The 27,401-nt window shown below is 49.9% G+C and overlaps 1 protein-coding gene and 1 long non-coding RNA gene across 5 annotated transcripts in view; one reads left to right on the forward strand and one right to left on the reverse strand.

Moving 5' to 3' along the window:
• Nucleotides 1-27,401, reverse strand: part of CEP63 (centrosomal protein 63) — a 75,322-nt gene that overhangs the window by 15,690 nt on the left and 32,231 nt on the right. For 3 of the 4 annotated variants that reach the window (XM_040427689.1, XM_040427691.1, XM_040427688.1), the window contains 3 exons: nt 15,557-15,702; nt 13,428-13,677; nt 3,553-3,735 (listed from right to left, as the gene is read on the reverse strand). In XM_040427689.1, the coding sequence (XP_040283623.1) occupies nt 3,553-3,735; nt 13,428-13,677; nt 15,557-15,702 (579 nt within the window). The remainder of the gene's footprint in view (nt 1-3,552; nt 3,736-13,427; nt 13,678-15,556; nt 15,703-27,401) is intronic. The other variant, XM_040427690.1, reaches the window with a different exon arrangement.
• Nucleotides 11,651-27,216, forward strand: LOC120997593. Its single transcript, XR_005778198.1, has 4 exons — nt 11,651-11,900; nt 13,958-13,960; nt 24,334-24,338; nt 27,206-27,216. It is a non-coding gene; the product is annotated as an uncharacterized LOC120997593 (long non-coding RNA).

The following is a 27,401-nucleotide window of genomic DNA, read 5'->3' on the forward strand; positions in this document are numbered from 1 at the left end:
TGTAGGTACTCTACCTATGAAAGGAGCACAGTGGCTGGGAACAGACAGGTGCAATCGCCACGGCAATTGAAGGCGGCCTGTGTATCTCGCCCGGAAGGGAGAAATAGTGCCGCATGGAACACCATAGAGCCAGCCAGGAGTAATGGCTTCAGCATCTGGAGTAGGTGTAGGTACTCTACCTATGAAAAGGAGCAAGGCGGATGGAAACAGCCAGATGTAATTGCTTTTCCTTAACAACCTACAGGAGGCGCTTGCCTAGAACAGGGACCCCCTGTTATGAGGTAGAGTGGCGAACACCAGCACCAGGATGGGGACCCGGTGGAAACACTCTCAAATGTGTAGAGCATAGCCCCTGGTATAGGGGAACCAGGAAGGCTTGTCAGGTACAGCCTATGGCAGTGGTGCAGGTACCCCCCTGTTAAGGAGAAGGCGTACGTACCAGAGACACCAAGTAGGTGACTCATTATGCTAAACACGGGGACGGCTGCCTTACCTGTGCGGTTGAATACCTGTGCAGTCAGGGGAGCGCCATCCGAAAATCCACTAGAGGGGATACCAACCCTGGGTAGGAGAGGTTCCTCCGTGCACGTTAGTCTTGACCTCCCAGAGGGCTTCTGTATGGAGGAAGACCGCCTGATGCTCTGTTCCGAGGGAATCGGTGCAGAGGTGTCCCCAGAGGCAACGGATGGGATGACAGGAAAGGATTCGTCACCAGCCTCAGGCCTGTCCTGGGGAGGACCCGAGGATGCCGAGGAGGGGTGGAATCCTGTTGAGACCACCCGAGGTTGTACTGTGAGCTACCCCTTGCTGGACCCGGTATCTGAGCATTCCTCATCTGCAGGGAGGACCCTGGGAGGGCATAGGTGGCCGCAATTGGATAGGTAGCGGTCCAGCGACTCCGCCAGAGATTGGGAGAGTCGGACAAGGTTCCTATGTTGACAAAGAGGGAGACCATTCAGAAGGGACCTACACAAAAGGATTTGGTCAGGGGACACAAAGGGGTCTGGGAAGAGGTACTGCACACAAGCAGGGACAGGCCGACCACATGGCAGCCTTCGTAGACAGCGGACGCACGTGAAAACACGTGGCGATCCGAGGAGACCCTCATAGAGCAGCCAGCAGAGGCTGTCATTCTAGACCCGGATGCCATGTTCCCCAAAGAGGTGCTGCAGCAGCTATAGAGGCTGCAGGAGAAATGAAGCAATTGAGGAGGGGTGGGGGGGGGGGGGGGGGGGACGACTTGAGTGATCCCTATGTACAGCTTTAGCTGCCTTCACACAGTACATAGGACAATTAGGGGGTCTGCAGTTCCTTTAAAACTGAGGATCTATCCACTGGATAGATAACCCACAAGAGACCAGTAAAGGGTGGAGGAGATAGCCCCTCCCGAGGGCCGGGCGGGGTCAGAAAAGCCCGGGAAGCAAGGAGGAGGGGCCGGGAAGATCGCGGCCTAGCAGGCCCAAAAGCCGGGGCCTCGATTTATGAGGCGGCCGGGAATGGAGCGAGGGGGGCGGGGCGAATCGCGGCCGACCGAGGGGCCTCCGGACCCACAAAACTAGGTGAGGAGGGTAGGAGGGGGGGAGCGACGCCTGGGGGTGGGCGGAACAGGGCAAACAGAGCACCTGGGAGCCGGGAACGGGCCATGGAAGATGAGGCCTAGTCCCTGCAAAAGCCGGGGACTAAAGTAGCAGGGAAGGCCCAGGAGAAGACTGTGTGGCCAGGGAGGAGAGAAAAAAAAACCAACCAAGGGGGAAGAGAAAGGTGGAGGAAGATGGAAGCTTCCCAGGACCCCCAGCTAAGGTGGATCCCACCCCCCTGGCCACAGGAGGGAACCTAACCCTGGGGCAGGTAGGGACAGGGCTACTCACCATCTGATGTCTTCGGGCGCCGCAGGGTCACCCCTTCGGCAGACTCAACACGGGAACCGTGGGAATGCCGGCAAGCCACTGCAGATGCAGTCTGTGGGGACTGGGTGACCGGCGATGGTACAGAAGTACGCGCCCGCAGGGGGGGCAACTAAAGTGGAACACGATGGAGCCCCAGCCTGCAGCAGGTATAACGGTGGAGATCACCTAGACCTGCAGAAGAGAGAAAAAATAAAATAAAATAAAAAAACAGCAGGACCTGAAAAAAAAGCAGGACAGGTCTGCCTCCTACGGACACTAGACAAAAACTGAATAGCCTTGTGCCTGTGGAGAGGGTATAGCCCAACGGGGAGGAGCCAACACTTTTTGTGTCTAGTGCCTCCTAGTGGTAGTTGGACATATACCCATGGTGCTGTGTCCCCCAATGCCATGCACGAGAAAAACCTATATATATGTGGTATCGTAATCGTACTGACGCAGAGAATGAAGGGCATGGGTCAGTTTTGCCGCAAACGGAACGCCGTGGGAACAAAACGGGTAAAACGGTGGAGGTATTGTGTTTTTTTTTCCCAATTCCACCCCATCTGGAATTTTTTTTTACCGCTTCCCACTACATTGTATGCCATAATTAATGGTGGCATTAGAAAGTACAACTTCTAGGGCTGGGCGATATGGCTTAAAATCTATATTGCGATATAATTTGAAGCATGTGCGATATAACGATATATCGCAATATATTATCTTCTTCTGTATGTATACAAATTACATGGCCATCATCATCCATGTCCCCCAGCCAGCGCTATCCACCACCCCCCGGTAGAATCAGGCCCCTGTTAATATACTTAACTTTCCTGCAGGGTGCGCGTCTGTCTGATGGAGTCCGCAGGAGGGACCTGACGCTGACGATGTGTGCACGCAAGGCCCTGGCGTCGGGAGGCCACGGAGTGGCGAGTGAGAAGCTTCTTCAATTCACTACCGCTCCGTGGTCATCTATCGCAATATGGCGATATAGCTAAAATCTATATCGTTGCCCGAATTTATGGCGATAATATCGCATATCGTTTATATCGCCCACCCCTACCCTCATCCAGCTATGTGACCTACAGTAAAACTGCAAAAACCTCTGTTCTTGTGTCCACTGTTATCAAAAGACTGAAGAGGGTGGTGTTCAAGGAAAACGCTCCTTTCCAAAAGAAAATCCATCAGCCTGACTCAAGTTTGCCCGAGAACAACAATGCTTCTGACAAAACGTTTTATGGACAGATGGGACAAAAGTGGAACTTTATAGCACAAGCGCAGAATGTTGGGAGGAAAAAGAACACAGCACACCAACACCGAACCCTCATCCCACATGGTGGAGGGAGCATCATGGCTCGGATGCCTTGTGATCACTGAGGGAGTGTATGACCAAATTTTACTAGAAACCATTGCAAATGTGGGTAATTCCAAAGGGTTCACTTACTTTTTCTTCCCGCACTGAGGATTTTTAATCAATGTGCTCAATAAAAGACATGAACGGTACAACAGTAGTGTCACTGATATAGTTGGATTGTGTTTGTCTAGTAACTTGGATAACAATAAAAGCATGTGTCATGGGTGATGCAGAAACCCAGGTCATTCCAACCGTATATTGCAACCGTATCCTTATGTTTGCTGCCTGGACAACCTTTTTAGTATTTGCACTTACTTTATGCTCGGCTGCTTCTCTATCCGCTCTCTCTCTCTCAGCCTGAAGCTTCCGCTCCCAGTCCTTGGAAGCAATGCCAATATCTTTTTGGTGCAGCTCCTCTGTCAGCTGAGAAATCTCCTTCTTCATCCCATCCAGAACGCTGCTGTAGGACAGTTCAGCCTGGGTTAGCTGGCTCCTAAGCTGCAAGAAGATCAACATGCAAATTATGACATCATTTAAAGGGAATGAGCCATCAGAAAATGACGTACTGTTTAAATCGTTTTTGTGATAAGCATGTGACCAGGTGCCCATTAGATAAATGTCGAGAAAACCTGCTGATTTTAATGGGACAAGGTGACTTACGTGTATAGGAGCCTCACCGATAGCCATGGATGGCAGATATCGAGGCCAAGGATTGGGAATGCCCATCCTTTGTACCTGCAGGAGACAAACCACTGCCCGGGAGGTCTGGCACTGGTTTATCCCCCCTCTCTTCCCATTAAAATGAACACGACCTTAATTTTGCGGAACAGGTGCGGACCCATTCATTTTCTACAGGGCCCCGCAAAAAAATAGAACATGTCCTATTCTTGTCCGCAGCCACGAACAAGAAAAGGCATTTCTATTATAGTGCCGGCCACGTGCGGTCCTCTCTCACTATTGACAACACATACGTGCTTGGCTGGACCAAACATGTATGGAGGAGTTGGGAGAGATAACTGTATGTGTATGGCAAGCTTTAAATAAGGCTTCATGCTGTATTGCATCTGTTTTTTTTTTTTGCAGATCCGTTGCAACAATGCCTGTCCGACATGTTCTATTTTTTTGCGTTAGGGACATGCGGACATACGGAAACGTAATGCACACTGAGTCATTTCCATTTTTTTGTAGACTCATTGAAGTGAATGGTTCTGCTTACGGACCTGTAAACAAAACGGAATGGAAACTGAAAAAAATTAAGTCTGTGTGCATAACCCCTTAGGGCTCATGAACACGACCATATGTATTTTGCGGTCCGCAAAACACTCATCCGCAAATAATACTGATGACGTCTGTGTTACATCCGTATTGCATCAGTTTTTTTTGAGGATCCATTGTAACAATGCATGTTCTATCTTTTTTGCGGGGCTAGAGAATGGACATATGGATGCAGACAGCACACGGTGTGATATCCTCATTTTTTGTGGACCCATTGAAATGAATGGGTTTACATCCTATCCGCAAAAAACAAAAACAAAAAGGACATGGAAACAAAATACATTTGTGTGCATGAGGCCTTAAACGGTGTTATACAGCTGGGGACAGGAAAGCTGCAGGTTGCAGAGCATACAAGCGTGGTTCCTCTGCCTCTCCCCACCGTCTTCATTTCTTCTATATTCTTTCTAATATGTTATTATGCAAATTAAACTGTATTATTTTTCTCCACTGAACGGCATAAGTGCGCAGCAGAAGTATCATTATATATAATACGCTGCCTTTTAAAGGGATTCTGTCATCAGAAATGAGCCCTATAAGCTAAAAATATGGCGATGTCCCTTGTAAAACACTGAATCCTAAAGTGAGTTTATCAAATGCCCCTGTGGCTCTATATTCCTAAAAAAGATGTTTATATCACCTGTCAATCACTTCAAAGCCACGCCCGCCTGTGAAGGAGCCCAACACCGCCTATGTCTCCTCCTTTCATCAATGATAGATAGCCGTAATCTCGCGATGCGCGAGCTCGCGCATGCGCAGTTCTTTCCCTGAGGCTGATGCCAGCACAGGGAAGGAACACTATACCGGCACTGCGCATGCGCGAGCTCGCGCATCGCGAGATTACGGCTATCTATCATTGATGAAAGGAGGAGACATAGGCGGTGCTGGGCTTCTTCACAGGCGGGCGTGGCTTTGAAGTGATTGACAGGTGATATAAACCACTTTTTTAGGAATATAGAGCCACAGGGGCATTTGATAAACTCACTTTAGGATTCAGTGTTTTACAAGGGACATCGCCATATGTTTAGCTTATAGGGCTCATTTCTGATGACAGAATCCCTTTAAACAAATATTTCTCTCTCGTATCATTGGGGGACACAGGAGACCATGGGTATAGCTGCTGCTGCCACTAGGAGGCGACACTAAGCAAAAAAGTGTTAGCTCCAACTCTCAGCTATACCCCTCCTGCATGCACTGAGCTAATCAGTTTGAGCTTAGTGTCCATAGGAGGCAAACATTTTTTTTTCTGCAGGTCTGCCAAAGTTCTTTCCTTTTTTATTTTTCAGGTTCGGGTTATAGGTGGGCTCTAACCACCTGTTTTCCCCACACTTGAGGGGGAAGACCAGTGGGTCCTCAAGCCCGCTGCTTGTTCCCCACCTCCGGAAGACAAGGAGGAACAGTGGAACTCAAATCCACTGTTACACGCCAGTAACAGTGTCACCTTGTCTGCTACTTCTGGAAGTCCCTCCTGTTACCGGTGTAGCAGCCCTCCCCAAGGGGCAGCACACTGAGGAAGGTGACACTGCTGGAATCAGGGTAGGTAGAAACCGTCTAGGTAAGTATATTACCTACCTCCCCCTGCTGGCCCTCCTGTGCCTGAGCCCCCTCCTTCTCCTTTGTTCACTTAGAGAAAATAAGTTGTCATTCTCCTTGGGGAACACTCTTATGAGGCAAACCCTTTAGCCGTAGGTCTGAAGGGGACATTTTTGATCCCGGTGGTCACTCTTTTCCTACCAGGTTACTCCCCAGTTTTTTGTGAGTTTTGGGTCGGTTCCACTGTCTTGTTCCCATTGGGTTTCTTCACTCCCTCACAATTTTTTTTCTTGTGCGACATTGCCATGCCTGACATCCAGGTTCTCTAGCCCTGACTTGTTCATCGTGGTCCTGCTGGAGTGTTCTTCTCTTCTGGCAGCCTGTTATGGAGTTTGGGGTTTTTGCCTTCTGCCACCCCTACCTCTTCTCCCATGGGGGGAAAACTTTGTCACATCTGCAGTTGTCTGACCCTTGATATCTAGGTGCCATTTTCAGTTCGTCTTCTTCCAATCGGTATTCCACTGAGTGGTTTCTTTTTGCACCGCTCCTTCGCACGCTGCCTATTACCAGCCTTCGTAGAATTCCCCCTTTTTCTTCTCATGCCATGTTGTGACTGTTGATGACTCCAGGGTGTTTTTTTTCCTGGGGTTCTGATCCTTGGGTATTACTTCCTTAAAAGTCTTCTGGCTCCAGGCTGTGTTTGTCTCTCCTGTATATTCTGCAGTCGCTCCGTTTGTTCTGGTGACTGACTTGTCTTCATTCTTGTCCATCTTGTGGATATTCTGTGTGCTCTCCATTTCTTCTGAAGTCTCCTAGGCCGTGGCTTATATACTCTGGGCTGTTCTTTCTTCTGCCCAGCCGGAGCCTCTCAGCCGCTCTCTGGCTGGCCTTCCTGGGAATGGTTCTTCCTGCCCCTTTTCAGGGTTCCTGGTGTGTCCTTCCCCCGCATGTGCAGGGCCTTATGACCGGCCTTAGATTCGTTCTGTTCCTATTCCCTCCCCCATGGTACTGCTCTTTAATGTCCCATGGTCTTCTGTGTCCCCCAATGATACGAGAGAGAAAAAATGGATTTTTTGTACTCACCGTAAAATCCTTTTCTCGTAGTAGGCATTGGGGGACACAGCACCATGGGTATATGCCCAGCTGCCACTAGGAGGCTGACACTAGAAACAAAAAAGTGTTGGCTCCGCCCAGGTGGGCTATACCCCTCTGCAAGAGCCGAGATACACCAGTCGGTACAAAAGCAGTAGGAACGCCATACACCTGAACAAACAGAAAACTGAACGCCAACAAGTCTTCAACTGGGGAAACCCAACGACCACAAATCGCCGGGACCACAACAAGAAGAAACTCAGTAAGAAAATGGGAGGGATCTGTGTCCCCCAATGCCTACTACGAGAAAAGGATTTTACGGTGAGTACAAAAAATCCATTTTTCTCGTGCATGGCATTGGGGGACACAGCACCATGGGACGTCCCAAAGCAGTCCCTGAGGGAGGGAAGAAGAACGCCATGTCGCCAATCTAAAGCACAGCTGCTTGCAGAACCTTGCGCCCCAGGCTAGCGTCAGCGGAAGCCAGGGAATGAATGTGATAAAACTTAGAGAAAGTGTGAACTGACGCCCAGGTGGCGGCCCGGCAGACCTGGGAAGCAGATGCTTGATGACGCACCGCCCAGGAAGCCCCAACTGCCCTAGTCGAATGAGCGGTCAACCTGGAAGGGGGAGCACGGCCCTTTGCGATATAGGCCTCCTTGACAGCCGACCGAACCCAGCGAGAGATGGTGGCCTTGGAGGCAGGCAAACCCCTACGAGGACCCGCCGGGACCACGAAAAGGGAATCCGAACGACGGAAAGGTTCCGTGAGGCGAAGGTACAGGCGAAGGGCCCGAACAACGTCAAGGCAATGGAGGGATTTCTCCCTAGGGTGAGAAGGATTAGGGCAGAAAGAGGGAAGGACGATCTCTTCATTGATATGAAACGAGGAGACCACCTTTGGAAGGAAAGAGGGAACGGGACGCAACACCACCTTGTCCTGATGGAAAACCAGGAAAGGCGAACGGCAAGAAAGCGCCGCCAGTTCGGAAACCCGGCGGATGGAGGTGACTGCCACTAAGAAGGCCACCTTGAACGAAACAAACGACAGAGATATCTCTGCCAAAGGCTCGAAGGGAGAAGACTGAAGGGCGCCAAGGACGAGATTCAGGTCCCACGGCTCCACTGGAAAACGAAAGGGGGGGGCTCGACGAGCGACACCCTGTAGGAAAGTCCTAACCTGAGCCCGCGAGGCCACAGGACGTTGGAAAAGGACTGAGAGGGCCGAAATCTGTCCTCTGAGAGAAGCCAGGCGAAGACCCTTCTCAAAACCGGCCTGAAGGAAGGCCAGAACGTTAGGGACGGAGAAATGAAGAGGGCGGAAGCGCCCAGACTCGCACCAGGCAAAATACGCTCTCCAGGTCCGGTAGTAAATACGGGCTGACTGGGGTTTGCGAGCGTGAAGCATCGTCTGAATGACAGAATCCGAGAGGCCACGGGACTTCAAAACCGCGGTCTCAACGGCCACGCCGTCAAACGAAGCTGAAGTAAATTCGGGTGGTACAGAGGACCCTGAGAAAGGAGATCGTGGCGCAGAGGAAGTCGCCACGGAGCGTCGGCGAGCAGAAACACTAGATCTGCGTACCACGCCCTGCGGGGCCAATCTGGAGCCACCAGGATTGCCGAAACCCGGGCTGCCTTGAGACGCTTGAGCACTCGGGGCAGGAGGGGAATGGGGGGGAACAGGTACAGAAGGTTGAACTGAGACCAAGGCAGAACTAGGGCGTCTACCGCGAAAGCCTGAGGGTCTCTGGACCGCGCGACATAGCGCGGAATCCTGTGGTTGAGACGTGACGCGAAAAGATCCACGTCCGGAGTTCCCCATCGGTGACAAAGTTGGAGGAACACCTCTGGGTGAAGAGACCATTCGCCCGGGTCGACTAGCTGACGACTGAGGAAGTCTGCCGCCCAGTTGTCGACCCCGGGAATGTGCACCGCGGAGAGGACGGGAACGTGGTTTTCCGCCCAGCGCAGGATATGGGAGGCTTCCTGCAAGGCCATCACGCTCCTGGTGCCCCCTTGGTGGTTCAGATAAGCCACGGCGGTGGAATTGTCTGTTTGAACCCGGACCGGGAGACCGCGAAGACGTGGGGTCCAGTGAGACAGTGCCAGGAAAATTGCCCTGAGCTCGAGTACATTTATCTGCAGGGAGGACTCCTGAGCAGACCAAAGACCCTGGACTGTGAGAGAGTCGAGGACAGCTCCCCAACCCGAGAGGCTGGCGTCCGTCGTGATCACCCGCCAACTGGGGGGAAGAAAAGAACGGCCCAGGGACACCGTCCGAGGAAGCAGCCACCAGGAGAGGTCCTGGCGAAGCTGGAGAGGGAGACGAACCAGGCGATCGAGACCTGCCTGGGACTTGTCCCACCTGGATAGGAGAAACAACTGAAGGTCCCGGGAGTGGAATTGGGAATAGGGAATGGCTTCGAAGGAAGCCACCATCCTCCCCAGGACGCGCATACACGTCCTGATAGTCAAGGTGGACGGACCGCGGAGAAGAGTCACCCCCGCCTGAAGGGAGGCAATCTTCTCTGGGGGGAGAAACACCCGCCCGAGGCGAGCGTCGAAAATCATGCCCAGGAAAGGCATCCTCTGGCATGGGACGAGGGAGGACTTGGAGTGGTTGATGAGCCACCCGAACTGAGCAAGAGCTGAGAGGGTGATGTGCAGGCTGGACAGGTTGTCCTCCAACGACGGGGCCCGAATCAGAAGGTCGTCCAGGTAAGGTACCAAAGCGACCCCCCTGGTACGTAGAAGGGCCATGAGAGGCGCCAACACCTTGGTGAAGACCCTCGGAGCAGAGGCCAGGCCGAAGGGCAGGGCTACGAATTGGAAATGAAGAGAACCTACCGCGAAGCGAAGGAACCTTTGGTGGGAGAGGGCAATGGGTACGTGGAGATAGGCGTCCTGAATGTCGATGGACGACAGGAACTCGTCCGACTCCAAGGAGGCGATCACCGACCGGAGGGATTCCATACGAAAGTGGCGGACCCGGACAAAGTGATTCAGCGCCTTCAGGTCCAGGATAGGACGGAGCGAACCGTCCTTCTTGGGAACCGTGAACAGATTCGAATAGAACCCCCGAAAACGTTCTGATTCTGGAACCGGAACTATGACCCCTAGAGAGCGAAGGGAACGAATGGCCTGAAAAAAACCTTCTGCCCTGGAGGGGGACCTGGGGGGCGACGTCAGGAAGAACCGTCCCGGCGGAAGATCGGAAAACTCGATCCTGTATCCGGAGGAGACTACCTCCAGAACCCAAGCGTCTTCTACGCTTGCTCGCCAGACGTCCTGAAAGGCGAGCAGACGCCCTCCCACCTTGACAGAGTCATGCGGAAGGAGGTTTAGTGGGCTGAGGGCGAGCAGGTTTGGACTTGGCATGCCAGGAGGGCTTGGCCTTAAAGGAAGGCCTGGAGGACTTCTTGTCAGTTCGGGCAGCGGGGGCCCGAAAGGACCGAAAGGACTGCGCCCGAGAGGACGACCCAGGAAAGCGACGGCGGCGAGGCTGATTCTGGGGAAGAAGAGAGCTCTTACCGCCAGTGGCCTCCGAAATGAGCTCCTCCAAACGCTTCCCAAAGAGCTTCCCACCGAGAAAGGGAAGGGAAATCAGAGCCTTCTTGGAGGCGGAATCTGCCGCCCAAGAACGAAGCCAGATGGTGCGGCGAATGGCCACAGAGTTAGCGGCCGCACGGCCGGATCGGCGGGCCGATTCCATAGAGGCATCGCAAAGAAATTTGGACGCCTGGTAAATTTGAGAGGCAAGCACTGCCAGTTCCCCTTGATCAGAGTCTGGGGGTAAGGCGCGAACAAGCTGTTTTGCCCAGATAGCGCAGGCCTTAGCCACCCAGGAGGCGGCAAACGCAGGGCGGATGGCGGCACCCGCTGCGACGAAAACAGACTTGGCCAAAGAGTCGACCCGTTTGTCAGCGGGATCCGACAAGGAAGCCGCGTCAGCCAGGGGAAGGGTAGTAGCCTTCGCCAGGCGAGCAACCTGAGGGTCCACCTGAGGAGGAACCGTCCAGGTGTTGACAGACTCCTCAGAAAAGGGATAGGGGACGTCAGAGGCCCTGGTAAGATGAAGGCGCCGATCAGGATGACGCCACTCCTTAGCCAGAAGCGCGTCCAGATCCTCGTGATTCGGGAAGACCACAGTGGAACGTCTAGCCCGGCGGAAGGACACCGACTCCAGGGAGGAGGAGGAGGGAACGTCCTGCACATGGAGCGCGTCACGGACGGCTTTGATGAGGTCCTGAATGGCCGCAGACATCGCCGAGCACCGCTCTGATTCAGAATCAGAAGCGGAGGAGTCCCCAGGAACGGCGGAAGCGGCTGAAGAAGAAATTTCGCCCGACTCAGACCTAACCGGGGAGTGATCCGGGGTAGCTGAGGAAGAATGGGACCCGGCCGAGGCTGTGCGAGGTCGCTTGCTGGACCTTGTACCAGAGCGGGAACGGACTTCCCCGGCGGGGGGGTCCCTGCCCGAGGCGGCCGCAATCTGAGCGGGCAAGCGGTCCAAGGACTGCGCTAGGGATTGGGAGAGGCTGGCAAGGTTACCTATAGCCTGGGATAGGGTAGCAGCCCATTCCGGAAGGACCGACAAGGAGGAGGCCGCAGGGGCGGACTGGGTGGGCCCGGGGGGAAGGCACTGCACACAGAGAGAGGAAGACTGACCACATGGGAACTTCCTACTACACACAGAACAGGCGTAATGAGTAGAAATGGTGGCAGGGGGAGTGGGGGCCCGACCAGAAGAAGACATGAGGGCGGTATGGAGGAGCCTGCAAGGCAAAAAAGAAGAGTCAGCCAGAGGCTGCCTACCAGACCCAAGGTGCTGTGTCCCACAGAAGCACGTCCAGAGAGACGAGTCGCAGGAGAAGCTGCAGGCAGGACAGGAGCCGGTAGTAGAGGAAGCCACACCCCCCCAGCAGCCCGCGCTGGGGGAAGAAAAAGCGCGCCTCCCAGGGCGCCACCCACAGAGGGGAGGGAGAGGCGAAAAGCCCGGGAAGGCAGGAGGCGGAGCGGAGCTCCGCCCCACGTGACCTGCGGCCTGGGCTGAAGAAAAGCCGAGGCCTAAAGTAGAAAAAACTGCCGGAAACGGACGCCCGCGATCGCGGTAACGCCCGGAGGCAGCAGCAGGAGCGGAGAAGCAGCGCCGAGTCCCCGGCGGGGTGCGGGGGCCCGGAAGGCCAGGTAGGAGCATAGGAAAAACCGTAAGTACGGGAAGGAGCCGAAAAAACAGAACCGGCCGTCTTAAAGGGCCAGACCCTAGAAACGAGGGTGCCCCAAAAGGTTTTGCCCCACGCAGAAAAGAACCCCAGGCAAGCGTGCAGTGCCCCCTAAGTTGGAGGAACTCCTCCGGACCCAAGTGCTAGGCTAAAAAGGGGGCCAGGACACAAGGAGACACAGGGTGGAGGGGGAGGGGAAGACACTGCCATACTCACCTTCTGACGTTTTCAGGCGCAGCAATGACCACCCCCTCGGCGGACTCAACACGGGAGCCGTGGGTCCGCCGGAATTCCTCTGCGGAAGCAGATAAGTGGGGACTAGGTGGCTGCCGGGTACCTGAGTACGCGCCCGCAGGGGGGCAACTAAAGTGGAACACGATGGAGCCACCCCTGCATCAGGAAGAACCTGTAGAAAAAAAGAGAACAAAATAAAAAATAAATTCAGCAGGATGACCTGCAAGACAGGTCATGTCTGCCTCCTACGGACACTAGAACTAGACTGGTGTATCTCGGCTCTTGCAGAGGGGTATAGCCCACCTGGGCGGAGCCAACACTTTTTTGTTTCTAGTGTCAGCCTCCTAGTGGCAGCTGGGCATATACCCATGGTGCTGTGTCCCCCAATGCCATGCACGAGAAATAGAATTTTTTGTACTTACCTGTAAAATCCTTTTCTCGCTGAGTTCATTGGGGGACACAGCACCCACGCAGTTCGTACATTGCTGGTTCTTTCTGATGGGTCCCACCTGTTCCTGGTTCGGACCCATCTCCAGCTCTCTTTCTTACAATTGGTTTCTGTTGGCTTCTCCTGGCTGCTCCTACTGCATGCAGGAGGGGTATAACTGAGAGGAGGAGCTAACACTTTTTTACTTAGTGTCGCCTCCTAGTGGCAGAAGCACCTATACCCATGGTCTCCTGTGTCCCCCCAATGAACTCATAGAGAAAAGGATTTTACAGGTAAGCACAAAAAATCCTATTTTTGCCACAAATGCAAATATACCATAATATACTTTCTAAATGCTAATTTAATTTAAGTCCAACAAAAAAAAAAACAGAAAGAAAGAAACTGACTTTTTTAATCTCCGTCCAGCATTTCTTGTGCTCCTCTTCTAGTAGGTGTCGTGATTCAGCCATGCCCTTTATTTCTTGAGTGAACTGCTGACTCTGGAGGGTCACTGACCTGACATGGTCCTCTAAACGGGTCACTCCTTCTTGCAATCTCTGCTCATTCAAACGGCTGATTGAGAGCTGAGAGCGCAGCACTTCTATCTCTGTGTGCCCATCTGATAGTTTTGTCAGTTTTAGTCTTTCTTCTAGAGATCTGCAATTTATACAGAAGAAAAAAACGAAACATTTAAACAGCACAATGGATGGACAATCTTTTTTTGCCTTGCAAGGAAGGACCAGAGTGGTCTGAAACACAGAGGTGTAGTGCGTTTTATTCGTATTTACCACCGTCCATACGTGTTTTTCATGCATTTTTAAAAAAGAAGAAAAAATTTGCTTAGCAATGAGGTCTGGATACTCTTAAAATATGTGCATTGATCTATGTTCTGTCTACATGCAGCTGCCACTAGAGGGAGCATAGGAGCTTTTTTCAGTCTGTTATTACAGCATGCAACCATAATGAAATTATAACACATACAGGATATAACTAGGGCTGCAACGTTTACTCAATGTAATCGATACAAAAAAATCCTTGATGTAATTTCCCTGCATCAAGGATTCGTTTAAATCACGTGACCAAGAAGTGTGAGTGAAGTGAAGCCTCTCACTCACCGATCCATGGCCTCCCGTCGGCACCGCGCTGCACTGACCAGGGCCTTGCGTTCACACATAGTCAGTGCGCTGCCCGACACTGTGTGTGACGTCAGGTCCCTCCCAGTGCATGTTGGGAAGAAGACGTGGTCCGTCTCCTGCGGACTCCATGTCAGCCGGCTGCCAGGAAAGGCAAGTATAAAGTTAGCAGGGGCCCGAATCTGGTGGGGGCGGGGGAGGGGGTGTTGGTGATTTGAAGGGGGCACCCGTGATTTGAAAGGGCTGATGGAGCTGGAGGACATGGATGGCAATGGCATGGAGGAGCTGATGGCGCTGGGAGAGTGGTGGACGGGACATGGATGGCATGGAAGGGCTGATGGCGCTGGGGGACATGGCATGGAGGGGCTGATCTGATGGCACTGGGGGACATGGTGGATGGCATGGAGGCACTGGGGAAGGGGGACAGGGCAATGGATGGCATGGAGGCACTGGGAGCGGGGGACATGGCAATGGATAGCATGGAGGGGCAGACGGCACTGTGGGGGACATGCCATGATGGCACTGGGGGAGTGGGAGACATGGCAATTGGCAATGGATAGCATGGAGGCACTGGGGGAGGGGGACATGGCAATGAATGGCATGGAGGGGCTGATGGCACTGGGGGAGTGGGGGACATGGCATGGAGGGGCTGATCTGATGGCACTGGGGGAGTGGGGGACATAGCAATTGGCAATGAATGGCATGGAGACACTGGGGGAGTGGGGGACATGGCAATGGATGGCCTGATGGCACTGGGGGAGTGGGGGACATGGCATGGAGCGGCTGACTTGAACTTTCTGAAGGCACTGGGGAAGTAGGGGACATGGCAATTGGAAATGGATGGCATGGAGGGGGCTGATGGCACTGTGGGAGTGCTATATGGCAATGGATGGCATGGAGGGGTTGATGGCACTGGGGGAGATGGCATAGAGGGGCTGATCTGAATTACAGTCAATCGCTGCAGCAGCCGGCAGTATTCAGCTATACCCGATACGGTACATTCCGGCTGTTCTTCTGACAGAATGTATATTGCAGCTGTGAAAGAAGCCTTATGTGTGTGCAATTATTTGCTATACCACTGTAAGAAATAAAAATATTTTTATTTTAAGAAGGTTTTTCTTATTAGAGTACTCGATTAATTGTTGGAATAATCGATATAACACATATGGAGCATAACATGCAGAATGCAATTATAGTTTGCAGTATTCTCCCTCCGTTTGTAGGAATGTCAGGACATGCCATCTCTATGCAACCGATGGTTCTCCAGACAAAAACATGTAGGACCCAAATTATATCTGTTGCAGCATTTGCAACCATTTTAGTGGTCACCTGAGCTCTGGGCTGGTCAAAAATGATCCGAGATGATTGCACAACACTGAGCCCACTTGCAGTATGGTAATCACCTGATGCTGTTCTCCTTGTCCCTCAGCAGATCACTCACTCTCCGCACCTCTCTGTAAAGCTCATCTTTCTGGGCTTTCGAACCTTCCAGGAAATCTGTATGAGCTTGAATGGTTGCTCTCAGCTCTGCCTTCTCCTCCTGGAGAACCTATAGCGTCAAAGAAAAAAAGCTGCCCATAAACACAAGATTTTTGATGGGATCTGTCTATAGTCAAATGCCTATAGGACACGGTAGACTATTAGCTACAGGCAGCAGTCAAACAGCAACAATCAGATTTCCCCATGCGTAAGTGGCACCAGAAGAGCTTGGATCTGCTTATCTCCCCTACGTATAAATCTGAAGGTGTCAGCCCTTTAAAGAGTAATGAGAGGGGAGTCACAGAGAGCGACGAGGAGAAAGCAAAGCTGTTAAATATTTTTTTCTCCAATGTATTCACTGAGGAAAATAAATTGTCAGATGACATGCAGAATGCAAAAATAAATTCCCCATTAAAAGTGTCCTGTCTGACCCAGGAAGAAGTACATCAGCGGCTTAAAAAGATTAAAATAGACAAATCGCCAGGACCGGATGGCATACACCCCCGTATCCTAAAGGAATTAAGTAATGTCATAGCCAGACCCTTATTTCTGATATTTGCAGACTCTATACTGACAGGGAATGTCCCACAGGATTGGCGCGTGGCATATGTGGTGCCAATATTCAAAAAGGGGCCAAAAACAGAGCCTGGAAACTATAGGCCGGTAAGTTTAACATCTGTTGTGGGTAAACTGTTTGAAGGTTTTCTGAGAGATGCTATATTAGAGCATCTCAACGGAAATAAGCAAATAACGCCATATCAGCATGGCTTCGTGAGGGATCGGTCATGTCAAACTAATTTAATCAGTTTCTATGAGGAGGTAAGTTCTAGACTTGACAGCGGCGAATCAATGGATGTCGTATATCTGGACTTCTCCAAAGCATTTGACACTGTACCGCATAAAAGGTTAGTATATAAAATGAGAATGCTCGGACTGGGAGAAAACGTCTGTATGTGGGTAAGTAACTGGCTCAGTAATAGAAAACAGAGGGTGGTTATTAACGGTACACATTCAGATTGGGTCACTGTCACTAGTGGGGTACCTCAGGGGTCAGTATTGGGCCCTATTCTCTTCAATATATTTATTAATGATCTTGTAGAAGGCTTACATAGTAAAGTATCAATTTTCGCAGATGACACTAAACTGTGTAAAGTAATTAACACTGAAGAGGACAGTATACTACTACAGAGGGATCTGGATAGATTGGAGGCTTGGGCAGATAAGTGGCAGATGAGGTTTAACACTGACAAATGTAAAGTTATGCACATGGGAAGGAATAATGCAAGTCACCCGTACATACTAAATGGTAAAACACTCGGTAACACTGACATGGAAAAGGATCTAGGAATTTTAATAAACAGCAAACTAAACAGCAAAAACCAGTGTCAGGCAGCTGCTGCCAAGGCCAACAAGATAATGGGTTGTATCAGAAGGGGCATAGATTCCCGTGATATGAACATAGTCCTACCACTTTACAAATCGCTAGTCAGACCACACATGGAGTACTGTGTACAGTTCTGGGCTCCTGTAAACAAGGCAGACATAGCAGAGCTAGAGAGGGTTCAGAGGAGGGCAACTAAAGTAATAACTGGAATGGGGCAACTACAGTACCCTGAAAGATTATCAAAATTAGGGTTATTCACTTTAGAAAAAAGACGACTGAGGGGAGATCTAATTAATATGTATAAATATATCAGGGGTCAGTACAGAGATCTATCCCATCAGCTATTTATCCCCAGGACTGTGACTGTGACGAGGGGACATCCTCTGCGTCTGGAGGAAAGAAGGTTTGTACACAAACATAGAAAAGGATTCTTTACGGTAAGAGCAGTGAGACTATGGAACTCTCTGCCTGAGGAGGTGGTGATGGTGAGTACAATAAAGGAATTCAAGAGGGGCCTGGATGTGTTTCTAGAGCGTAATAATATTCCAGTCTATAGCTACTAGAGAGGGGTCGTTGATCCAGGGAGTTATTCTGATTGGAGTCGGGAAGAAATTTTTTATTCCCCTAAAGTGGAGAAAATTGGCTTCTACCTCACAGGGTTTTTTGCCTTCCTCTGGATCAACTTGCAGGATAACAGGCCGAACTGGATGGACAAATGTCTTTTTTCGGCCTTATGTACTATGTTACTATGTTACTATGTTAAAGGGGTTTTCTGAGATGTTAATACTGATGACTTATCCTCTGAATAGGTCATCAGTATCTGATTGGTGGGGGTCCGACACCTGGGACCCCCGCTGGTCAGCTGTTCCAGAAGGCACCAGTGCTAGCAGTAGCGCCGTAGTTATCTCACTGCTTTCCCTAGGCCCGTGACAACACATTCATTGGTCACGTGGCCTAGGCGCAGCTCAGCCCCATAGAAGTGAATGGGGCTGAGCGTGATACCAAGTACAGCCACTATACAATGTACGGCACTGTTAAGCACGGAAAATGCCGCAGTGCTCACAGGAACTCCAGTGCCTTCTCAAACAGCTGATGGGCGGGGGTCATGGGTGTCGGCCCCCCATCGATCAGATACTGATGACCTATTCAGAGGATAGGTCATCAGTATTAAAATATTGGAAAACCCTTTTAACATAGAACATACTTTCTAAAGGGTTAATCAGGGTTGATAAGATGCCTACTACACCTCTGCTTTACAGTAGTTAAAAGAAATAACATCAAATTTCAGACAAATATTAGACATCGGAAATGTCCGTGTGCCAGAAGCTGAAACCTGTACCAGCTAGGAGCTAGCATGGATTTCAGTTATAAATCCACTTCTTGTGAAAAAATAGGATTTTTTGTGCTTACCTGTAAAATCCTTTCCTCGCTGAGTTCATTGGGGGACACAGAAGACCATGGGTATAGCTGCTGCTGCCACTAGGAGGCGACACTAAGTAAAAAAGTGTTAGCTCCTCCTCTCAGCTATACCCCTCCTGCATGCAGTAGGAGCAGCCAGGAGAAGCCAACAGAAACCAATTGTAAGAAAGAGCTGCAGATGGGTCCGAACCAAGGACAGGTGGGACCCATCAGAAAGAACCAGCAATGTACGAACTGGGTGGGTGCTGTGTCCCCCAATGAACTTACAGGTAAGCACAAATCCTATTTTCTCGCTCGTATCATTGAGGGACACAGAAGACAATGGGACGTTCTAAAGCAGTACCATGGGGAGTGAACAAAAGACTAGAGCAAATCCAAGGTTCGCCATTGGATCCCGCACAGAAATGTGGGGAAAGGATACATGGGAACCCTGAATAGGACAGGAAGAGCATGAACCAGGAAGGCCAGCCAGACAGCGTAGAACACACGGCCTCTTAGACTGGGCAAAAAGTTAAACGAAGCCCAAGGGCTCGAGAGACTTCAGAAGATATGGATAGCAGCACATAATATCCACAAGAAGGATAAGCATATCTGACAACTGAAGATGATGTGCGGAAGGTACTTCTGGATACCAAGGACCACAGAATTGCTGTGGGGGACTGGAAAACCAGGATGTCTTGCATGACAATAGGCCCCATGGAAAACCGAGGGGGGTTTACTCAACAGAAATGCGTAAGTATCGCGATGGGATATTTCAACCAGGAAAAACTGGAAGGAATTACTGGGCAACTGGCAGAGGACTAGTCCTGTAGGGATTTCCCAGATACGTGGAGACCCCTATGGGCCAATCTGTAAGAGAAAATAGCGAGTAGCCACCCCCTTGTAAAAAAATCCAGAAAGACAAGAGACTAAAAAGTATGGAATATAATCACTTATCAAGACAGAGATAAGGGAGCCACAACTAGAACCAATCAAAGGTATAAAACAAAAAAACATAGGGAGTAGTCTGAGAGGCAAAGACTGTCCTCGGGGATCAATAGCATCCCAGCCATGCCGCAGAGAGGAATGTGGCAGAAGAGTGCAGCCAAGGCAACCTCCGCCGCTGGACAAAAGGAAGACTGCGAGTGATGCTGGATCCAGGACCATATCCTGACGGGCTTTAGACAGCCTGAGGAAACTGAGCAACCGCACGGTGAAAAGAGAGCAGGCTACAATACAAGAGGGAGAGAACATACACTCTCTATGAAAACACTCATGGAAGCCGATCCCAAAGGTAAGGATCGCAGCATACACCTCTGCTTAAAAAAGTAGAGGCTTGTCGTGAGACTTCTAGCAAAAGAAGCTGCTTAATACTCCACAAACTCCCTGGATCAGGCAGACCCAACTGCAGGCTGAAGAACAAAAATACCGTAGCGACAGGTAGAAGCTAAGCTGACGCCAAAAATATATTGGAGGTGTGTAGATCCGTCAGAGACCATCTACTGTCATAGTGTAGCAACTCTGCATGAAGGGGACAATGCAGTCATGAGAGGAATGCACAGATTGGTCCAAGAAATACTTCTCCAGGAGAGAATGTGATGACTCTGTCCGACGTCACAAAAGTACCAGAGAAAATCTGGACATATAGGAAAAAATAGTGCAGGAGTTCCAGAGCAGTAAGAACCCAACCTCAGGAGTATGGATACTGGATATGGATACTGGCCAGGTAGACAGAAACAGCATCTGGGGCAAGCACAATTAGTTGTCCTGCGGAGGGGCATAACGTTGAAACATCTATTAGCAGTGACATGTGACAGCACCACATTTAACAAACACATAAGGCAACAGCACTCTACAAACCAAAAGTAGAGTACAAAAGTATATTACATTGTAAATGCTATGCTAATAACTTAGAGATGCCTAGCAAATACATTTTGTACAAAATCATTTGAGCCCGTCTGCCGCACGCCAAGGCGATCTCTATAAGACGGGTCCTAACACTAAAGCTCACCTGTTGGGTGCCATAACAGCGACCATGAAATCCAGGAAGTGCAGGTCCCACATGCATGCTGGGCCCCTGTTGATCCATATCTGTGTGGAGCCAAAATGGCCTTCATGGAATCCAGGGACTATAAATACCAGCATGCATGCTGAGCAGACTATATACGCATGCTAATTAAAATCAGCCTGTGAGGCACAAGAGGCTAAGGGAATGCACGACCATAGGAGTCAGCCACCACTCCTATATATACTACAAACACAAAAAGGGGGGGAGGGGTCAGCACATCCCAATGCGCAGGTGCACGTCGCTAGTGTGGCTGCAAATATACATTTAACAAACACATAAGGCAACAGCACTCTACAAACCAAAAGTAGAGTACAAAAGTATATTACATAGTAAATGCTATGCTAATAACTTAGAGATGCTTAGCAAATACATTTTGTACAAAATCATTTGAGCCCGTCTGCCGCACGCCAAGGCGATCTCTATAAGACGGGTCCTAACACTAAAGCTCACCTGTTGGGTGCCATAACAGCGACCATGAAATCCAGGAAGTGCAGGTCCCACATGCATGCTGGGCCCCTGTTGATCTATATCTGTGACAGCACTACAACTCCGTCCGGAGAGGGTGGAAAAGTAGTTGATGGACAGTATGTGCCCTGAATAGGTGTGTCCACTACATAAAGACATGTCAGAGCTATTACTCATCTCTTAAAAGAGGCAGTGCTGATGGTGTCACAGCGTCAACAGTTAGCGCCAATGTCCCACTTGAAATGGGAACGATGTGGTAGACCAGTGTCATAGAAACGAGGAGGTTAAGCCAACCAGGGAGAACCCCGCAATAATGCACACCAGAAGTGAATGGCTCATCAGTTATAGCATGCATGCCAATGCAAATCCCTGGTCTGAAAATGGAAGTACCGCAGATGACCATGTCAAGAAAGAGTGGACGTATTAGCTAAAACTGCAAGCGCCAGCGTAAAGACGCCACCTATTGGGGCAACAGCATCCATTGGTAGAGTAAAATGAGCCGGAGATCCACCTGAGAGGGAATGTAGATACAATCACCCCACCGAGGACCAATGTGAGGTTTCCACCTATAGAAGGAGAGGAGTGGTAGAAGCTACAGCATACAGAGCCAGTGCAGAAACATGGAATTGAACAGAAGGCAATGTGGTAGAAACCACAGAACCATACCCAGTGCAAATGCAAGGAGTGAGGAAGAAAGCAACGCGGGTGCCACCATGGCTTGCAGGGTGAACGTAAACCCTGAGAAGGGAACCACTCAGTGGTGGACAATGGCTAAGGTAAATTCTCCACCTGAGAATGGGGCCAGACAGGTGTAGCCACAGGAACTATTGCTGGCGCAAAACTCCACCTGAGGAGGAGGTCATACAGTAGAAGCCATAGTATCCGGTGTAAACACCATACTCCACCTGATGAGGAGACCATACAGTAGGAGCCATAGTATGTAGTACTAATGCAAATACTCCACCCGAGTGGGAGGCTGTTCAGTAGGAGCCATGGTATGGAGTGCTAACACATATCCTCCACCTCCTGAAGATGACCAGATAGTAACCACTGAAACTAGGGCTAGCGCAATACTTGAGAAGGCCATACAATAGTAGCCATGATATGTAGCGCTAGCGTAAATACTCCACCTGAGAAGGGGGCTATACAGTAGTAGAAACAAAAGCCAAAGGCAGGGTAGATATGCCACCTGGGAAGGAGGCCCTACAGTAGTATCTCCGATTTTTAGTGCTAGTGTAAATACTCCACCTGCGGAGGAGGACATACAGTAGTAGCAATGGTATGGAGTACTAACCTAGATACGCCACCTGAAAAAGAGGAGAGCCAGAAGTGGATACAGTATTCAGGGGCAGTATAATACTCAATTCGCTTGGTAGTAACCACAGAATTCCCTTCTAGGGCAGATACACTACCTATTGAAGGTGTCGAGTATCATGACCAACAATAGAGTGTGGAGTCCCACCGGGACTTAAAGTGGTTTTGTGGGGATACACCCTGGGAGGACAGAGACTGCCATGTTAATGCTCAAAACCAACAAACAAAAATTAAGGGGATAATGCGGTAGTAGCTGCAGTATCTAGTGGTTGTGCCCGTATTCCACTTGTGGAAGAAGACCCGGTAATAGTAGGTACCATCTCTTGGCATACTCCACCAGTGGAAGAGGAGAAATATGATAGGAAATATAGTATCTGGTGCTGTGACGTAGTAGACAAAGTATCCAATGGTGGTGCAACTACTTCACCCGTTTGTGTGATTACTGTACTTGTGGGTGTAGGTAACGCAGGATATACTATCCAGTGATAGAGCAATTATTCCACCTATGGAGGGGGGTAATGCGACCGGCTGTACAGTATCCAGTGGTAGTGCGATTATGCTGCCTAAGGAGGGGGGTAATGCGACAGGTTGTACAGTATCCAGTGGCCGTGCAATTACGCCGCCTATGGAGGGGGTAATGGGACAGGTTGTACAGTATCCAATGGTAGCGCGGTTACACTGCCAATGGAGGGAGGTAATGCCACAGGTTGTACAGTATCCAGTAGTAGTGCATTCACGCCGCCTATGGAGGGGGGTAATGTGACAGGTTGTACAGTATCCAGTGGTAGCACGGTTACGCTGCCAATAGAGGGGGGTAATGCTACAGGCTGGACAGTATCCAGTGGTAGTGCGATTATGCCACCTAAGAGAGGGGGCAATGCTACAGAGTGAGCGGCAACCAGTTGTAATTACTCCACCCGAGGACGGGGTAACTCGACAGGATGTATGGTATACGTGGGTAGTGCAATTACTCTGTCTATGGATGGAAGGTCATATGACAGGATGTATGGTATACGTGGGTAGTGCCATTACTCAGTCTATGGGAGGAGGGGAATATGACCGGATGTACAGTATCCAGTGGTAGTGCAACTACTTCACCTATGGAAGGGGGAACGCGACAGGATGTACAGTAGCCAGTGGTAGTGCAAATACGCCGCCTGTGGAAAGGAGTATCAAAACAGTATGTACTATATCCAGTGGTAGTGCATTACTCTGCCTGTGGGAGAGGGCAATGAAACTGGACGTACAGTATACAGCGGCAGTAACCGCATGAGGGGTGGGGGGGGGGGGGCGCACATGTACCACCTTAGAGGGGAATAATTCTGCAACAGACATCACATTCAGCCCTTGATCCAGGGTAACTTTTTAACTTTAGTTTGTTTTTGTTTTTTAATATTAACATATAAATCGTGTATTTGAAATCTGAAACCCCCAGCCTCAACTAGATGAAGGGGTTAATTTTTAGTTACACAGCCATGGAATGGGGAAGCCAGCCTCAGTAAGGTGGCAGGCAAGAAAGTTTTTTTTTTTTTTTTTAATCAGTTAGGACCGGAGCTCAGCAAGCTCCTAGAGAAGGGGGACGTCTGGGCGCGAAGATTTTGCGCCCGGGGACAGTCCCCACCCCCATACTCCAGGATGGAAGTTGCGGCCTAGTAGAAAGCAGGGGACTCGCGTAGCCGTGGCCGACCGGACGGACTTTTCGGCTGGAACAGAAGGCCGGGAAGAACGGCCGTGGGATTCCCAACCCCAGACCGAGGAGACCTGGGACCTGGATGCAGCGGTCGCCCCGGGAGGGGATGTGACAGCTGGGAAATGGTATTAGTAGGCCCCGGAGGAAGGTGGTGGAGAGAGGAGGGGAGAACCCGGGCGGGGAGTGAATGCAGTAGGAAAACAGCACTTGGCCGAGGAATGGAGGGGTGGAGAGGGAAGGTGGGGGTGAGAGATTGGGGGAGGCGGTGGATGGAGGGGGTTATACTTACCCTGTGTTCACAATACTCACCCCATCTTCATTCTCTTCTATTCAACCCCCCCTCGGGGTACCAGCAGGGCCACCTCTTCAGCAAATAGCACAGAGGTGGTAGTGAGGCTGGAGTGGAGGGGGGGACTGCGGAAATGCAGGTGACTCCATGGCTGGCAGGATGCAGGGGAGTTGGGCTGCCCTTGTCTACTTTACCTTCTTGGGGGAGGTCGGGCGGTGAGGGGAACAGACACCGGCCTTCCTCCCCGGGTAAACAGAGAGGAAAAGAGTCTCCGTTTCCTGTACCTAAAAGGGGAAGAAAGTAATATAAGAAAAGAAAATGGGAGCAGCTGCCCTGCAAAGCAGAGAGGCCTGCCTCCTACAGACACTAAGCTAAAACTGATTAGCTCAGTGCATGCAGGAGGGGTATAGCTGAGAGGAGGAGCTAACACTTTTTTACTTAATGTCGCCTCCTCGTGGCAGCAGCAGCTATACCCATGTCTCCTGTGTCCCCCAATCATATGAGCGAGAAAGTTTGCGATTTTTGCATGCCAGAAAACTACCACACAGCCTTTGCAAATGACCCCCAAAGAACAGAGCTTGAAGCATAGTTCCGCTGTGTAGTGGGGGTGCAGGGTTACTACAGTTTAACTCCCATTCAACTGAATATATGACTTACAAAAGGTTTGGGACCACTGATTTAGTACATGACAAACCTTCCGTTATGGCATCACAGGACATAGCATAATTGTCTAATGGGAGGGGGGCTCCATCTCTGGGACCACAATCCATCAGGAGAACGGGGATCCCATGACTCCTATTTGACAAGTCAATCATCGACTATTGCTCCACCTGTAGTATACCACGACCCGATTTAGAACCTCACTCAGGCTCCACAATTATATCCACCTAATCCACTCAGTCGCATTAGTCTTGTTTAACAGCTTAACGACCCAGGACGAGAATGCTTTTCCTAAATTGCCGGCACTTAGCGCTAGAGGACAAGCATTCTTGTCCTGCGGTCCTTCCTCCCCCCCGTGTGGTAACAGCGGCAGAGATCCGGCTGCTACTGACAGCCGGATCCCTGCGGCATCCACCAGCATCGGTGATGATGTAATGTCGGTGGATTAACCTCTCATATGCCGCGGTCAGTGCTGATCGCGGCATATCGGAGGTTTGCGCTCCCTCACCTCATCCATCGGTCCCCGCGCTGCTGTGGCGGGGACTCGATGGTTGCCATGGCAGCCCCAAGCCATTCCAAGGCTTGGGGCCTGGCATGTACGGAGGCCTAAGAGGCCCAGCCCCCAGGCTGGGTCTCCTAGGCAACTGTTAGCATCTTACAGTGTAAGACACTAACAGTTCAATACAGCACAATACAGATGTATCGTGCTGCATTGAAACAGGGATCAGACCCTGTAATGTTGAAATCCCAGAGTGGGACAAATAATAAAGTGAAGAAAAAAAAAAAGTTAATAAAATTCTAATTTTACCCAAAAAATTAAAAGTTTCAAATAAAAAATAAAAAAGCGTCCTTTTACAAAAATAAATAAATTAAAAAAGTATATATATAGGGAAAAGACATATAGACATATTAGGTATCGTTGCGTCCGTGTTGACCGGCTCTATAAACATATCACATGACCTAACCCCTCAGATGAACACCGTAAAAAATAAAAACTGTGCTAAATAAACAATTTTTTTGTCACCTTACATCACGAAAAGTACAACAGCAAGCGATCAAAAAGGCGTTTGCCCACCAAAATAGTACCAATCTAACCGTCACCTCATCCTGCAAAAAATGAGTCCCTACCTGAGACAATCGCCCAAAAAAAAAAAAAAACTATGGCTCAGAATATGGAGACACTAAAGCATAATTTTCTTTGTTTTAAAAAAGCTGTTACTGTGTAAAACTTACATAAATAAAAAAAAAGTATACATATTAGGTATCGACGCATCCGTATCGACTGGCTCTATAAAAATATCACATGACCTAACCCCTTAGGTGAACACCGTAAAAAATAAAAAATAAAAACTGTGCTAAATAAACAATTTTTGGTCACCTTACATCACAAAAAGTGTAATAACAAGCGATCAAAAAGTCATATGCACCCCAAAATAGTGCCAATCAAACCGTCATCTCATCCTGCAAAAATCATACCCTACCCAAGATAATCGCCCAAAAACTGAAAAAACTATGGCTCTCAGACTATGGAAACACTAAAACATGATTTTTTTTGTTTAAAAAATGAAATCATTGTGTAAAAAAGTATACATATTAGGTATCGCCGCGTCCGTATCAACCGGCTCTATAAAAATATCACATGACCTAACCCCTCAGGTGAACACCGTAAAAAAAATATAAAACGGTGTAAAAAAAGAAATTTTTTTTTCATCTTACATCACAAAAAGTGTAATAGCAAGCGATCAAAGAAAAGAACCTCCCAGGCTGTGAGCTCTGCGCTGCGATTGGCCAGCGCTAGAGCAGAACAAGGGCAGACTCCGCCTACCATAACTTAGTGACCGAAATCTCCGCCTACCATAACTTAGTGACCGAAGATACCGGAGGGCATAGCAGGAGAACGGAGCGGCGCCCGGGGATAATAGTAAGTGCAGTGAGATCCCCGGGCGCCACTCTCCATGTCTGTATACTTAGTTCACAATGTCAGGATCAGTGAAAGGTCCTCTTTAAGGGCTGTTTCACACGAGCGGATGCCGTGCATGGCATCCGCTCCGTGAAAGAGTGCCAAGACCCGATGCAGACTGCAGAGGCACGGAGCATTAACATGACTGATAATGCTCCGTGCCTCTCTGTGACCTCTTTACTACGAAATCACAGCTCCACGCCCCCTTAATCATGCTATTTGACAAGCAAAAGTACAGGACAACATCAAAAAATAAAGAGTGGTGGCCATGTATGTGCACGACATTCTCCACTGAAATCTATGGGAGTTATGCTGCTGTTCTCCTGATAGACAGGGGTCCTAGAGGTGGACCCTGACCTAACAGACATTTAGGACATATCATGTGGAAATGCTTTACACATCTGACAGTGGAAAGCATTTTTAATTTAGAAGTAAAAAATGCAGGTGATTTACCAAGACTTTCCCCTTGTATCCTATGTGTGCAGGTTATGGGACATACCTGCAGTGACTGATGGACAGACTGCGGAGCAGCCTTCTGCTA

The sequence above is a fragment of the Bufo bufo genome, chromosome 4 (assembly GCF_905171765.1).
Source record: "Bufo bufo chromosome 4, aBufBuf1.1, whole genome shotgun sequence".
NCBI classification, from domain to species: Eukaryota; Metazoa; Chordata; class Amphibia; order Anura; family Bufonidae; genus Bufo; species Bufo bufo.